Below are 16,100 nucleotides of genomic sequence, written 5' to 3'. Positions count from 1 at the left end.
ACTTTGAAGGGATGGCTCCTGTGTCCTCCCTTGCCAAACACTGGTGTAGCCAGGGCAGATGTCAGCTGTGGTGCAGGTGAAATCCTTGCCTTGGAGGCCTCGCTGCCACTGGATCCTTGGAGCAACAGCTAGATTACCTGAGCCATTCCATCTCTCAGCATGGCTGGAACCTGCTTGTAAGTGCAGTTCAAAAGGAAGGTAGAATTAACTTAAAGCTGTTCATGAAGATCCGTGGCAGCCTGCCTTAATTTTAACAACACAATAGGAACTTTAAGACCAGCCTTATGTCTTTGACCTCAATTTACTTCAAGCTTTTCTTGATTTATTTTCCTTTACCGTGCCCTTCATCCCCACTCCTGTTACTTACAGAGAAGAAGCCGTGTGCTTACTGAATGCTGAAGGTTAGAAAAGCATGAGGCTTCCTGAAATAACTTCTGGAGTTCTGCGAGACTTTTTCTTTCCCCCAAGTGTAGAAAACACTTATTTGCAGCTAGGATGCACAAAAACTCTTTCAATTAACAGTGAGCTTGAGGTAATATCGAGCATCTGGGGCTTCATGACAGACATCAAAACTTGTGACACTGAGACACAAAAAGCAACATCCCTAGCCAGCTGCAGGAGCTGGATTCAATAACTTCTGAAAAGACTCTTGCTTTTAATAAGGCAGCAGGCAGTTGTTATTAAATGATGTCCTTATTAGCTACCAGCACCCGTTGTCTCTTAAAACAACAATAGCCATTGTCCCAGCTCTAAAGCACTGGTGTAGATCACCTACAGAAAGGAAGAAAAGGAAAAATCACTGACTTGAAATATGTTGAAACAGAATGAAAAACATTGTCAAAAGGTACTTCAAATTTATGTGATGTCAAATACAGTTTTTTAATAATTGCGATACGTTTTGTTATGCATGCTTTATTTTACTGTATGTGTTTAATATGTATAACCAGGAGATATTTGCCTCAATTACTTGTAGTTCTATAATTGGGTTTTACATTTCCGTTTTCATTTGTGTGTTTAGGGGAAAACGTCCTGGTCACATATTTGGAATGTTTACAGATGAGCTTTTGTGCTCGGGATCTTAAGACTGCATAAAAATCAGGATCCTTTGGGGCAGGGCAGGGGGGAGAGCAGAGATAGACTTACAGTGCATTCGTTCCTTGGGAAGAATCATGTTTCCAAACCATTCATAGTTTCCCTGACTTTTACTTTGGTTGTTTTCTAATGCAGCATTTGGGCAGAATCAAATGAACTTTAATCAGTAAGCACTTATATAAAGGTGATCATCATCATCTGGAATTCTCAATAGAGAGTAATGCATAAGTGTGCATTCCCATGTTTGTTTTTATGGCCTGTATCGAATTTTCCAATGCTTACATGCTCGGTCAGCATGGAAATACGGTTTGTCAGTCATACCCTTCTGAGGATTGCATTGCTGACAGCTATAAAACCATCAGCCCAAACTGTATTGTGTACTGTTTGTGTCATTTTAATAGGTCAGATAGTGTCTTTGGTTGCACTAACAGAGGTGGTACTTAAAGGTTTTTATAAGGCAGCTAGCAAAGGTGGGTTCTAAGTGCGCTGAGTGAATTTTTGTCTATGTTACACTACACACAGATGAAGATCCCCTCAGTGTAGTCTTTTTAATATGATAGCTATCCATCTTTCATCAGTACTAAAACATTTCTTTTTCTGTCCTGCGAAGCTTGGCATGGACAGTAAAACTCGGGATTGCCAGACCTGGAACAGGATCTCATCAGTGTTAATGGTTGTTTTAGAAATTGCAACACTGTATAAACCCAGGATATTTCAGACAGTGGAATTGCAGCTAAAATGCCTTTAATAGAGACCAGATTCTGCTTCAGTGGGGGAGGGAAGGGGAATCCTGCAATATTCCACCCACTCTTACCCAAAACAGAGGCGCCAGCTCTTTGGAAACATTTATCCATCCAAAGCCTGGCAGCATATGAAAGTGATCAGATTCAGTTCTTTATTTATACAGCTTTCTGCGTAGAAAAGATTCCCTCTTCTAAATCTCTCTCTAGACTTTTAAACCAAAGTGGTATATACTTGCCTAGGAGCGATCAGCAAAGGCTGTTGAAAACAGTTAAAATGACTTGTATGTAGCAGTTGGATACTGGAATGGTGATACTTTGAAGGGGGAAAAATAGCAAGTGCAGTAAAGTGCAGTAACAATTTAGGAATAATTGCTGTACTAATTTTCAGTTTTAAGATCCTAAAAAAAAAAAAAAAACAAACCCAAACCCAGAAAAAAAACCAACTCAGAATGCTGTCAGGTTTGTTTGCCTTCCTTTCATCACATAGTATCCCTTCCATAGATGACTTCATTATCACAACAGCCTTTTATTTTAATGAACATATTCTTTGCATCTGAGGGCAGAAGCAGTAGTGGTTGGTAGGTTGTGCTTGAATTTCCAGAAGTGATCATATTTTTGTGCAATTACAGCACTCCCCTAATGTAAATAGAGTGTGAGTGGTTTTAGCAATTTTTATTGACGTTTTTAGCTGTGTTGGAGTTGAACTGCATTCTGTTATATTTTTAACATAGTTTCTGTTTTGAATACAAGACTGCTTTTGGGTTTTTCTGTCAGCTTATGTAGCTTGGTCAGGTCAGATACTGTAAATCCTGCCTCACTGTTCAGGATTCTATTGTTTCAAAGTTGCTTTTGAAGTCATTGAGTGTTTTTAATTAATGCCTTCAAAATTAATAATGGCTTTCACTCTTGCAGAAACACTGAAATGCTGAGACAGTAAATGTTTAATGGTATACATGAAGAAAGACCTTATCACCAGTTAAAGACTATTGTAAAAATAAATGATAGTATGAAGCTTTGTAAGTGTAGGAACATGGAGCTACTTGGCAAACTTGCATTATCGGGTGGTTTCATACCAGTCAAAGGCAAAGTTCTCTTTCCATGAGCAAGTGCCACACCACAGAGAGCTTGGTGCAAGGCCGTTACTTTAGGGGTGTATTCTGGAACTGATGCCATTCAACAGGTCTATGAATTTGATGTATTTGTACGTTACCCTTTGCCAAATTGTAGAAGAGAGTGAGGAGACTGAAGGGGTATCAGTGAGGCAGATGCATAATTTTCACCATCTCTTTATCCCCTTGTGTCTTGGTTAAGAGAGTCAGTACTAGTGTTTTCTTCTCTTTGGTGTGGTCATTTCACAGTATGAGTGACCAGAGTTCAGTGTCAGGATAAGAAATGTCCTGCAGGAATTTCCGTAAGGTTGCTGTCTAGACATGCTTGAATCTTCCAGTAAAAACTTTTGTTTTTTATTCCGTGTTCTGGCCATAGAAGCACTATGCAAAATGTGATGCACTGTCCTTGATCAAAAGCAGCGTGGCCAGCAGGGCGAGGGAGGGGATTTTGCCCCTCCCCTCTGATGTGGGGAGACCCCCCTGCAGTGCTGCCTCCAGCTGGGGGGTTCCAATAGCAGAAGGACACGGACCTGTGGGAGTGGGGCCAGAGGAGGCCCTGGAGATGCTGCGAGGGCTGGAGTCCCTCTGCTGGGAGGACAGGCTGGGAGAGTTGGGGAGGTTCAGCCTGGAGAAGAGGAGGCTCCAGGGACACCTCATATCGGCCTTCCAGTATCTGAAGGGTACCTACAAGAAAGCTGGAGAGAGACTTTTTACAAGGGCGTGGAATGATAGGACAAGGGGTAATGGCTTTAAAGTGGAAGAGGCCAGATCTAGATGAGATCTGAGGAAGAAATTCTTTCCTGTGAGGGTGGTGAAGCACTGGCCCAGGTTGCCCTGAGAAGCTGTGGCTGCCCCATCCCTGGAGGTGTTCAAGGCCAGGTTGGATGGGGCTTGGAGCAACCTGGGCTGGTGGGAGGTGTCCCTGCCCAGGGCAGGGGGGTGGAACTAGGTGATCTTTAAGGTCCTTTCCAACCCAAACCATTCTATGAGTCTATGACTTTGAGAAATTTAAACGCCCCCCAGTTGGTGGAATTAGAATACATTTAAAGTGATGGCCTGTGTTCAGTCCAGAAGAGCAGCAAGCCTCCTGCCAGCTGTTCACTGCAGTAGAAGGGACAAAGCGGAGGATTTCCAGCAAGAGGATGGATAAAGAGAAGAGGTTATCTTGTGTGTTGCTGTGTGCAGATAGTTGGGGGTTTTTTTTGTGGTTGTTTTCGGTAGGCAAACTATTAATGTCAAAATTTAAGTCATCTGAGTGTGCAGTTTGTCCTACTCTTTGTTACTCTTGAGCTTAGCTAAGGATGTTCTATTGATGGCTTTACCTAGGGGTGGGACAGATCTCTTCTCTGTTTTCCAATGCAATGTGTTCAGCCAGCATTTTTGGAATGTCATATTTTTTTCTATTTTGCATTCATTTCCCATGTTAGTGCCATGCTCTTTATTTTAGCAACACTGTGAGTAAAGAGGCAGAGTGGTTTGCTCGTCCCTGAAGCTGTCTAGTCTAGCAATCTTGTCTGTTTGTGGTCTTGTGCTAAATATAAATTACATTAATCCCTAAGCAGAGCCATTTTAGGAAACTGCATGAAGCTCCCATTTTAAAAAACCCTTCGTTTTGCTGAAAAAATACCTGTTTTGAATCTTGTGTTTCTTCCACTAGAAATCCCTCTCACTACAGAGCACCAAAAAACCCCAGTGACCCCACCCTTTAAAAATTGCCATTGTAAAAAAATTACCTAAATTTTAAATACTCAGTCCTGCCCTAGGTTTCTACATATTTTTGCTGTTTGTCGGGAATTATGAGTTGAGAGATGCATTTCATTTAATTGTGCTGAAGTTGGGAACTCTTTGAAAATAGGATTTTTCTACAGAAATTTGAAACCAAATCGAGTAGTAGGACTAACTTTCTGGTTCTTCCAAGGTTCTTGGCAGTGAAGTTTAAAAAAAAAAATAAAAAAGGAATTTAAGATGAAACTACCAGTGTAAATAAATGCTCTAACTAATTACTTTTGTCAAGTATAACTTGCTTCAGAAGAAAATATAGTAAGCCAGTATGGTCCTCTTTAATTTTTGAGGAAGAAAACTTTAAGTCAGAGAGTTCGATGAGGAGTAAAAAGAAAAATAATCTGGAACGAATTTAATTACTACTTATCGTATGTACTCTCCAAACTGAGAATGATATAAGAATAGTATAACCTTTAATATGATTTTTTTAACAGCCTGAACTGTTAGTTCTTCATATATAGTGGCTAGTGCAGACTTGGTTTGTGCTTGTGTGTGTGTGTATGAGCGCATATATATGATTTTTTTATATTCAGGATGAATACAGCATAATTTAGAAAAAAGCATTAAAGTACTATGGTAGGTTCTACCATGCAAGTACAGTACAAGTAGGCCAGTGATGTTATGACTAGATTGTTTCACAAGAACTTTAAATAGCTGGTATTTGTGTAAAAGTGCTATGGAATGCATATATCAGAAAAACAATTTGTGCTGTACCGGATCAATGCTGACTGTAGTAGAGTGGAGATCAATCTTGCAAATCAGGGAATACTGTAATATAAGCGTCTTCTTTCAGTCAATGAAGGTTAGAAAGGGGCTGAGCAACAGAGGAATAGTGTCTGGAGGCAATCGATATTAATTATAAATTTATAACCTTTATACCAAGCCTTCAAACAATGCTTTCTAAAAGGCAGCATTTCAAGCTTTTTTTTTTTTTTCCTTGGAAAGGAAGTTTTCATTAAAAAGTAAACTTCAGTCTGTACTTGATGCTCTTAAGAGCTTACTCTGTTGCCGTGCTTTTTCCTTCCTCAGCTTGCTGTTCCCTTAGCCCAGTTACCAACGTGGTGTACCGGAATCTGTAGCTTTGTTATGGCTTTTCAACAACAATGCAACCGTTGCAGTGATTTCAGGCGAGAGGGTGCATCAGGAATCGGTCAGCAAATTGTGGTCATGCTCTCCAGCAGCTGGTGGTGGGAGAGCAGACTTGGCACCTAACGCAATCAATCGATGTGTGTTTTTAGTGAAGAGTACCCTGTTTCTAGGAAGTAGATCGTTGGAAGCTTGAAATGAAATCTTGATGGGGATAGGTGCGAAGTGACTTTTATCTATGGCCTTTGTCAAGAAAATTGCTTATTTTGACTTGCAGTGAGCTTAAAAGGGAATGAAAATGGATGTAGGAATAAAAAAGAGCATTGGGTGTAGAGTTCATAACACTAATCGTTCTGCAAGGACTTCAGTCGATCGAGATCTCTTAGCAAATTTGGGAAACTGTTTTCCATTATTTTTCATAACTTAAGTGATGCTTGACATTATAATTAAGAAAGACCAAGGGTACTTCTTCCCAGGTGCAAGTGAAAAGGAGAGGTGACTGCAAAACGGCCAGCAAACAAAGCAACTCCAGAGGCTGGAGCTAGGCGAGGAAGTCTCACGCTGATAGCTACACTTGCTTGGAAGGTGGTAGAAACCATGACACTTACTGTCTGCCAGCGGCTGATAGGCGCAGTAGGTTGTGATGATGAGGTCCCTCTGCTGCTGTAGCTAAAATAGTTCTGAGAAGTGAAGACTGAGAGGAGGGAGAGTCTCTTTTCAAGCCCCCCCAGAGACCTGAAAGCATACAGGGTGCTTCAGGGGGCTATAACTGTGACTGAAGAAGTTTTATTCTATATAAGCTGTCATTCTTATGATGTTGTTGTGGCTGAGTTCTGCTGACTTTAATTCTGAGAAGGCGGAGTTTCCCCACCCCTACTCTCCTATTGAGTAAGGGTAATTGAAATGGAGGCAGGGCCAGCATTTTAACCGTGTTCAGATCTCTGCGGGAGAGGCTGTTATTAACCAGCAGCTCAGAGAAGAGCTTTCCGTCTGTTGTTTTTCTTGATGTGGGTCTGCCTCAGTTAGCAGGACTAATGGAGAGGTGTGCTTGATTGTAACTGGTCATTTTTCTGAGTATTGCTCTCTTTATTTCAGGGTTTTGTTGTTTGGGTTGGGTTTGGGTGGTTTGGGGGGGGGTTTTTTGGCTTTTTTTTTTTTTTTTGTCCTGTGGTTGTATGCTTTTTAGAAAAGTATCTGCAATGTGTTCTGAGTCTGGGTTTTTGTTTGTTTTTTTTTTTTTAAAATCCTTTTCAGGAGGCTGACAGTCCTTCTAAGAGAATCCAAGTGTTCACTGTTTAGTTTTTCATAACATAGCCTGATTTTTATTTTTTTTTTTTACTTATTTAGTAAATTATAGATGACAGATGCCAAGGCACATAATGCATCTGCTCTGTCTGTTTCAGCAGTATGGAGTTGCCAGAACGCAATTAAAGAATTGCAGTGGAGTTGTCCATGGAGAGACTTTATTTTGGCTACTCTTTGTGATAACCCTTCTTCAAATTATCTCCCTTTTCCTTCCCTCCTCTTCACCAGTGTCCCAAGTTACATATGCAGTGCGTATTGCTGTTCTTGCGATTTCGCTGCCTAGTATTCAGAGGTCCCAATTTTGCCTGCTGTTTCTTTTAATGATTCATCGAAAGGGAGGGCCATCTTCATGGCAACCCTGTCCATCCTTACTAAATTTAACGCTGACTTTCCCAGTTCTGCTTTCTCAGAGCTGTCGTGTAAACCACACGGTGGGACTGAGTTATCTTTTCCCTGATGAACTCATGTGCTAAAGGGAGTTGGTTTCCTTGGGCATGTCGGGGGCCTCTGAACGTGCACAGGAAGGGGGTGGTTACAGCTGCTTTCTCAAAGCCAGCTTAAGGAGTTTTGTTAAACACCAACTGCAGCATGGGTCGGGATTGAGTGGCTGGAGGAGGAGGATGGTGTCCGACTGCCTTGGCTGCTGGAGGAACTGCTTGTATGCCGCCTTCCTTAATTGCTGTTATTCTTAGATCTGTTTTACCTAAGCGCCCCAGTAACATGTAAATGCTCCAACGTGATCCTTGTCCAAGAGAGTCACAATTCTAAGCTAATGATTTGATGATGTCAAGCTATCTAATTTATTATGAAGAAAACTAATATAATACAGATATTACTGCCTCATGCTCTTGATATGTCTTTTAGTCCATACCAGCTAGCCTGTATTTAGGCTTGGGAGAAGCTCAAAAGTAACAGGGTTAGGTGGGGATATTCTTGTGTTTGTTTACCCTCAAGTCAAAATGATTTTGTTAGTGACTTTTCTCTTGTATCTTAGTGTGTTATTACCCCTGTGGTATCAGCATTATGAGTTCAGTGTGAATAAATCTAGAATAGCATGTTATAGGAGGCTTTGAAATGTGTTGTGCCAGATATGTTCCTGCAGTGCTTTCAGTCGGTCATCATACTGTCTCCAGCGTTAGAGGTTTTTAAATGGCTTGTGGCCAGTTATAATTCCTTCCACATTGCAGAATATTTGCATGGCTTCGTGTGCTGAAAGCTGAAGGCAAAGTATTTTGGGGTATCGAAACTCCCTATGTGACCATCGCATTAACTATTCAATTTCAGGATACTTGGAAGGAAACTGGCACTGATGGTTAAAATACATTCATTTTTAGGAAAATTACAGCTGTGGTGGGATCTGCTCACCATTTACAGGTTTTTCTCGCAAGCAAATATTTGTCATCCTTTCACTGAATAGCAGATGAGTAACATTCGAAGTAGTGCTCCTTCAAACTTAAAATCAGCATTTGACTGAAAAATGAAATATGCTGAGATAAGATTAATAACTACTGTTTTCTCATGACTCACTATGCATGGCTCGTGGCAGAATATTCCATTTCCCAATGGCAAAGATAGATGCATCTTTCTTAATTGAAGCAAGTCTCCTTAATCTTTGAGAAGCTGAGCTCGTTATTCACTGAGAGTAATTCTGATGCTTCTGCGTGGCATCATAAGGTATGCATTTCAAAAATCAAAGCAAATACTGCAATTCAGAGAATTGATTGCCTGTGTGGAGAGTGTGAGACCCCAACTTGAGAGAATTCTGGAAGTTGCCATTTTTACATCTGTAAAAGGGAACTTTTAGCTTCCTGTAATAGACTGAGGAGAACTTCCAGATACTACCGTACTGGTAGTCACGCTCCTTCTGCAAGGGAGTGTTAAGGACCTTGTGGCATTTCTTAAGAAGGTTGTGTTTTGCCCATTATCAGTGGACAAAAATACCACCCAGTGCCTGATGCTGTACAGTGTGCTTGCTGTTTACATACAAGGTGATTTCTCCTGTCGTTTGTGAGTGCTTTTAGTTTCTTAGATACATACATACATACATGGTGTTTCTACACTGATTTTTTTTTTTTTTTTTTTTTTTTTTTTCCCAGCACGCAAAGCGCAGTTGTAGCTGTTACATACTGCGCATGTGCTCCTTGGCAGGATGGTGACAGATAGAAGGAGCGTGTTTCGGGTGTAGGTATTCTTGCATAGTAGTTTAGCACAAGTAAAGGAAGGGTCTTGGAGTGAGATGGAGCTGTCATTCCAACACGTTGCTGTTGCTTGTGTAAATCCCCACTTACTGAAATGCAAAATTATACCTTTATCCACGTACACTAGCATATGATATTGTAATGACTGCTTTTGGTACATTTGAGGGTAATTTGTCATACCGTTTGCCTATCACTTGAAAGGGCAAATCTGGTAGTTATTCAGTAGTGGCTTCTGCAAGCTCTACAAGTAGCAATGAGGTCATGAAATACGTGAATTCTTTCATATGTTTTGAAAGAAAAGGCCACTTTAGGCAAAGCATAAATGCAACCATATGCCCATACCTTGGAGTCTTCACAGAAGCTTGACAGTAAAATTGCTGTGCATGTGGTTTGTTTTCTGAAGAAGAAACTGTTTGCTTTTAGAGCAGTAGTACAGCAGCAATTAACTTGCCATTTTTTTCTATTCAGTGTAAAAATGTTTATCAAGTACAAAATTGGTAACTAGATTGGTATAAGTAAGATTTTGGTAATTCTTTAAGGCAGCGCGCACCTTTGTTTCCTTTTAGAAGAAAGAGGCAGCAGTTAAAACCAGAAGGAATCTTGTTATAGTCTGTTCAATAGGAGAAAAATATGCAAGGTGGAACTGTTACCTTTTGTTAATCTTAGCACAACTCTTAAATTAGTGTGGAAGTATCTATTTAGACTTGTTGAACAACTGTTTTGTGTTAAGAAAAATCTTTACGGCACAGTTTACTTCTCTGTTAAAGAGAAGAAGAAGCGTGGGCTTTCCCTCTAACTTTTCCACGGTGATCTTGGTGGTCAAAGCTTGAATGTTTTGCCTTTTTTAATAATGTGAAAAATCTCAATTAAATGCCACCTCCTGATATTCTGCATCTTTACAAAGAGGGCAGTTGGCAGAAGTTGCTTTGGTGCTGAAAGAAATACGCCCTTTAGCACTTAGTCTTCAGGCTCCGTGTGCGATTAGAGCTGTTTGTTTTAACGCGATTCCTCAGAAAGATTACTGAGAAATCTGTGGGTTCGTGCAGCGGCAGTGATGTCGGTTGTCATGTTCAGAGTTCTTCTGCATGTAGGAAAAGCAGATTGTTTCCTTCAGTCAGAGTATGACCAGTGTAGCTAGAGCAGAGTGAGTGGAAGACCTAACCTCTAAATTTCTGAAATGGAGAAACCCGGCAACAGTACTGGATGGGTAAATATAGCAGGTAGCAGTCGCAATATTTAAAATAGTGCGGGTGTTTCCAAAGCAATAACGGTAATACAGCCACTAAAGAAAGTGCAGGAGGGAATTGTCTTCTCTGGAAACATGCTGATTACAAGTGGGATTTATTGAACGAACTCGGTGTGCGTCAGAATGGGATCATTGCACATGAAAGGAAAACGTAACTTTAAATCAATATATGAATAGGAGAAGGAAGCAACACTTCTGTGCTTGGGTGAAGCTAACCAGTTGCAGGGGGAGCACAGAATTAGGCACACAAAAAGAACAGTAGATAAGGGAGGAAGAAGAGGACGGAGAAAGAGAAGTCTGTGTTAGGGAGGATGATGTTGGCAGTATGTGCCCGAAGGTTTGGGAGGTGGCGGGCTGGGCTGGCTTGCCATTGGGTCTGGGAGCGGAGCGGCAGCACGCTGCACGACGGCCGCTCTGGCGGGAAGGCTTCCTCTCTGTCAGTAAATGTGACTCAGAAGAGCCCGGGGAACACGGGAGAGCAGCGCTTGTGTGGCCGTTAGTCACGGTTTAGTTGAAGTACTCGTATTGTTCACTGTGAGCGTGTAAATGTGACAATTGCTTAAGCTGCGTATTTCAGTGGTACCACTGCCTGCATTAAACCTGTTCCTGCCTCTTTCAACAAAATGCAGTAAGTCTTTAATTCAAAGGAGGGAAGCAGTCACTTGTTTTGCATATTTTGGAGAGGTGGGGGGGGTTTTTTTGGGGGTTGGTTTTTTGGGTTGCCTCTTTTTTTTTTTTTTTTTTTTTTTTGAAGGACTGAATGTGGCAGGGTGGTGAAACGAACGGAGCTGCATCAAATGATGCTTGTGCAGTGATGCCTTCCACCAGCGGAGGATGTGGCCCTGATGCTCTTTGGGTTGCGTGATAGTTAGAGGCCAACACACCAGCTATTCATTCTGTAAACACGAAATAAAAGTGTTGATACAAAAATGTCTTGAAAAGCAGCTAGCAGATACTAGATATTCCCTGCATTGAAGTATTGCTTTGAAGTTTATCAATGTGTTTAAGTATTTACCTGCAGTATTTGTGTGTGCTCCTTAAAAGCAGCCTGCGTGTGTACAGGTAGAGAAAGTAGATAGCTTTTACTGTGACTGATAGTACTGTGCCTGACCATCCTTAATTTCCTCTTTAAAATGCCGTCAACTCAAACTGTTTAACAGAATCGTTAATTTAAAGGAGAACTGGTGTTTTGGGTTATTTTTTTTAATAAAGGGGCGCAATCATAAGTACCACAGTTTTCTCCGGTTTGCATTATTGCTGACTTTACAGGTGCACCAAAGGGAGGAAAAAAAAAAAAAGCACGCCGCAGTAAAACCCCACCTGTTAATAAGTGTTAAAATGTGTGTCAATGTATAGATTAAATTGTGCTAGTGTGTTATCATGTTATAAGTCTCTTTATTCCAGAAAAAGCTCAAGTAAGTGTTTCCCACATAAAAATACCGAGGGGAGATTTATTTGGAAATCATGTAACAATCTCTGCCATCTCGCAGCATAGCCTTTCTCCCCAAAATCTTGATCCTGAAAACATTTACAGAAAAGGTTAAGCGAAGGGAATTTCACAGGGAAGAAAATGTATTTTGGAAGAAGAGACACAAAATTGTTGCCTAACTGTTGTGGAAGTCTCCCGCTGATGCTTAAAGTGATGTTGAGAAGCGTTTCAGCTGGATGGAGAGGCAGAGCCTGAGCTCCGTGCCCCTCCAGAGAAAGGACTGTGCCCGATGCTGCATCCATGGCCCTCCTCCAAGATTCCTGTCTGGGGGATTATTGAAATGAGGGGGAAAGAATGATTTTGATGTTAAAAATGAATGCATTAGTTATTGCTTGAAGTGCAAAGTTTCTGCCTTAGAATTGGTTATGGTCTTAGTCATGTTGATACAGTTAAGAAATTAACTAAACTGGCAACTTAATCATTTTTTTTGATTCTAAACGTGTGTGCTTTAATGCAGGCAAGAAGACAGCAAGACCCTAGTCCTGGATCTAACCTAGGAAGTGGCGACGATCTCAAACTACGTTAATCAGCAGCAGCAGGCGTACCATGGGTCTGCACACGTGCATTGCTTCTACTTGGCAAAGGATTTAATAAAAGACCAGAAACTGTGATAACTGGGTATACTATGGTCTGTTTCCTGACCTGCGGCAGTCAGAATCACCATGAACTGCCATGGTTTGCACTATGTTTATGTTATAATACCTGCATTTCCCATTTTAAGCATGTAGCCAGTGGCAATTTGAAATTTTGTTTTTCTATGCAAACTTATTTTTGTTGGCACTATTTTAGTGAAATGGAAACTTATGCAGCTATAAAACCAGTTTTCTCAACTGTAATAAAAATTGTCACTTAAAAATAGGTCAAGATGATATTACAGATTTAAAACTTCTTTTTTTGTTGTTTTCTTTTTTTTGTAAACTGCTGGAAGCCAATGCATTCCAAGCTTAATTTTTTTAATATGGGCTTTTGGAATTTTGATTGTCCTTATTGTGCTCCTGCTTTATTTTAGATACGCATTCTTATCTTTCTTTCAGTTTTCTTCTTTTCTAAATTTGCAAGACCTTCTTAAAACTGCTGACATTATTTTGCATTATTTCCAAGCTAAACCCAGTGAATCAGAGCTGTTGGAATCAGTTTTCAAACTTTGTGGGTTTCTAAACGTTACAGTTGCAGTATTCTTTTGACTGCTAACAATTCATCGGTTCCACTTTTAAATGATAAAAATCTTAAAAATGTATGTTTTCATGCGTTAATGCATTCTGCCCCGGTATCTGTCTTAGATTTTATTCCGTACCGAGTGAGTTTGGGTGGTTATTATACCCCTGTATATAGTACTTTACTGAAACTCATGGGAAGTCGCAGGCTGGCTTCTGTTTTATTCAGGGATTTTTTTAAATAGTTCTTAAAAGGGATACTGCAACTCTACAATCGGATTCAACAGCACGTTCAACTGGGGACAAAAGTGATCAGCTGCCAAGGTGATATGTATTAAATCGTGTTTAAGATAGCTGCTTTAAGTATATTTTATATCTTAGGCTTTTTGTAAAGTTGTGCTGAATGGTGAAAAGTCGAGATGAGGTTGTGTGCAGAAAATCTCGTTACTGTGCATAGGACACTTCTATTCAATCTTATGCAAATTAAGACTACATTGCAGTATGTATTGCATTTTCTAACAGGGTAAGATTCGAGATGAGCTAATTTGTGTGAATTATCTTGGGATTTTTTTCGGGGGGGTGGTGAATGGACTAGTTCCAAATTTTTCATTGCATCCGATATTTGCAGAAAATGGATTGGAAACGGGATGTTATTTGGCGCTGTTAAAATGTGGTGCTTCTTGTACAGCCCGATTAATTAAAATGTCACTTAAATACCTTTTTCAAATAGGTGATCTGATTTCAGTATTTTACAAACAATTTTGAAGGTAGAAACTGTGTACGGTTAGAACTGTTAAATCTCTATTAGATTCTATAATTACAGTAATTATGTTCCTCATTAATGGCAAAACAATCGATGCAAAAAGAGGTCTTGCAAAAAATGTAAGCAGATGTCAATGTGAAGGGGAATCTTTGTATGTTGATAATATGAATATTTAACACTCGCTTAACAATGTCAAAAACTGTAAACTGTGAGAATGTCATCAAATAGAAATATTTTGATACTTCAATTTAAATGTGATTCACCTGAAAGAGAGCCTTTTTCACTCTGTGGCCACGTATTCTTCTTGCTCTTTTTCCCCCAAAGAAAGAATTTTTCTAAAGTGTTTCTGCAGTGAGTTATTTGAGGGACGCCCGCAGGCATCCGCACGCATCCCTGGCCTTGGATCTTCTCTGCCCTCTGGGTATTTTTGATGGAATAGTCTGAAGATTTATTTTAAAAGGCTTTCCTAACGTTTCAGACGGTGGTTTTAAACCATGAGTACACAGGAAATGATGCGATCGGATATTAACGTTGCTATCTTTGTGTAAATACTGAACTTTCCCTATCATCATTTAGCATTCTGCTGCTTTCGATATCTTAATGCTGGCATTAAGATCACAAGCCCTTCCCCTCCGCTGGTTAGCGCAGACTTTTTAAAGTGCATTTTAAGTTATTGATGCAATTTGATATTTTTCGTAATTTCTATTTAAACTGAAGTTGCATCATCTTTCTTGAATTCATCTCCCGTAAGAGTTGCCTTAAGCTGCGAGATCGCTTTTGCTACTTTTTGTGTTGTACGTTTTAACTTTCATAATAAACTTCTGTGTAGTGAAACCAAGCGGCTGTAAAATTTTTATTCCTGACTTCCTGGTAGTCCTCGCTGCCACATTCCCTGTTTCTGGGGTAACTTTCCGACCTGCTGCCAGCGCAAGGCTGCCTGGATGTCCACGGGTAAAGCAATAGTGACATCCAGTGGTCACTTGGACTAGGGACTGTCCGGGAGGGTGTTTGTGGCACTCTCCAAACTTAATATAAGGGCGTACATTGGGGCAAATGTGGGTTTTGCTGCTCTAAACCTTTTCTGTTGTGTTTTGTTTTGTTTTCAGTTGTTTTGTTGTTGTTGTTGTTTTTTATATAACTGATGTGCCCTCCTTACTCTGAAAGCACATACCTGCTTAAGTAACCCGAAGAAGTTCTTTTAATTCCCTTGCGTTGTAAGGGTGGAAGAGCATTGTTTATGGGCTCGTTTTTATAGCGGCCGTTAAACCGTGCGAAATTACGCTGCTTTGGAGGAGGAGGGAAGCAAGGTGGTTCGCACGTTGAAACTGAGGAAATGGGGAAACGTGGTAAAGCACGGTGGGGAAAATATGAATGTTATGTGCTACACCTGAAAACCTCTTCTGAAGCTGCTAAAATCTTTTGGTGGTATAACTCCCAAGTACCCGATCCTGAGTGGCGGAGGTGGGTACGCACGGAAATGGTGGCGATTGAGACCTGCGGGCTGCGTTGTGAGGGTTTGCCCGCAAAAGGACAAAGCGCAACCATATTTCATGCTCTTAAAATCGGGCTGTGAGCAGATCAGCGAGCGCCTAATAAAATCGCAACGCCTTCCTGCATGAGGCCCCTACGGCAGAAGAGGATTTTGAAAAATCCCTTCCCTCGATTAGCATGACTTGGGTTCAGTTTGGGAGGAGGACTGGAGCTCATTGGGGTGGAGAAGCATGGGGGTGACCTGGAGCTCATTGGGGTGGAGAAGCATGGGGGTGACCTGGAGCTCATTGGGGTGGAGAAGCATGGGGGTGACCTGGAGCTCATTGGGGTGGAGAAGGATGGGGGTGACCTGGAGCCCATTGGGGTGGAGAAGGATGGGGGTGACCTGGAGCCCAACCGGAGCAGGCGAGGGATGGTGGCTCCTGCCTGGCTTTTGTAACCTCTTGGGGCTGCACGACCTCTTCCCTCCGGGAGAGAATCCAGAGTATCGCCCGTTCAGTCCATTTTACTGACGCTCCCAAAACCGCGATGAGGGGGTTTCCTACTGCCCCGTGAAGGACGGGGCAGCTTTCGGCTGTCCTGGGCTGCGTTCCCGGGCCCCCTTCTGAAAGCAGGGAACTACGGAAACGAAACCATGGCTGC

General features: G+C 41.2%; 1 protein-coding gene across 4 annotated transcripts in view; it reads left to right on the top strand.

Annotated features, from left to right (window-relative positions):
* The window catches only part of CBFB (core-binding factor subunit beta), a 45,257-nt gene extending 30,458 nt beyond the window's left edge, over window positions 1–14,799 (top strand). For all 4 annotated transcript variants that reach the window (XM_082489161.1, XM_082489159.1, XM_082489158.1 and 1 more), the window contains exon 6: window positions 12,508–14,799. In XM_082489161.1, the coding sequence (XP_082345287.1) occupies window positions 12,508–12,576 (69 nt within the window). In that variant the 3' untranslated portion in view covers window positions 12,577–14,799. The remainder of the gene's footprint in view (window positions 1–12,507) is intronic.
* Window positions 14,800–16,100: the final 1,301 nt, after the last annotated feature.

This window comes from Vanellus vanellus (genome assembly GCF_965231255.1).
Source record: "Vanellus vanellus genome assembly, chromosome: 12".
NCBI classification, from domain to species: domain Eukaryota; kingdom Metazoa; phylum Chordata; class Aves; order Charadriiformes; family Charadriidae; genus Vanellus; species Vanellus vanellus.
Note: the sequence above shows the minus strand (reverse complement) of the source record. Positions and strands in the feature narration are given on the sequence as shown.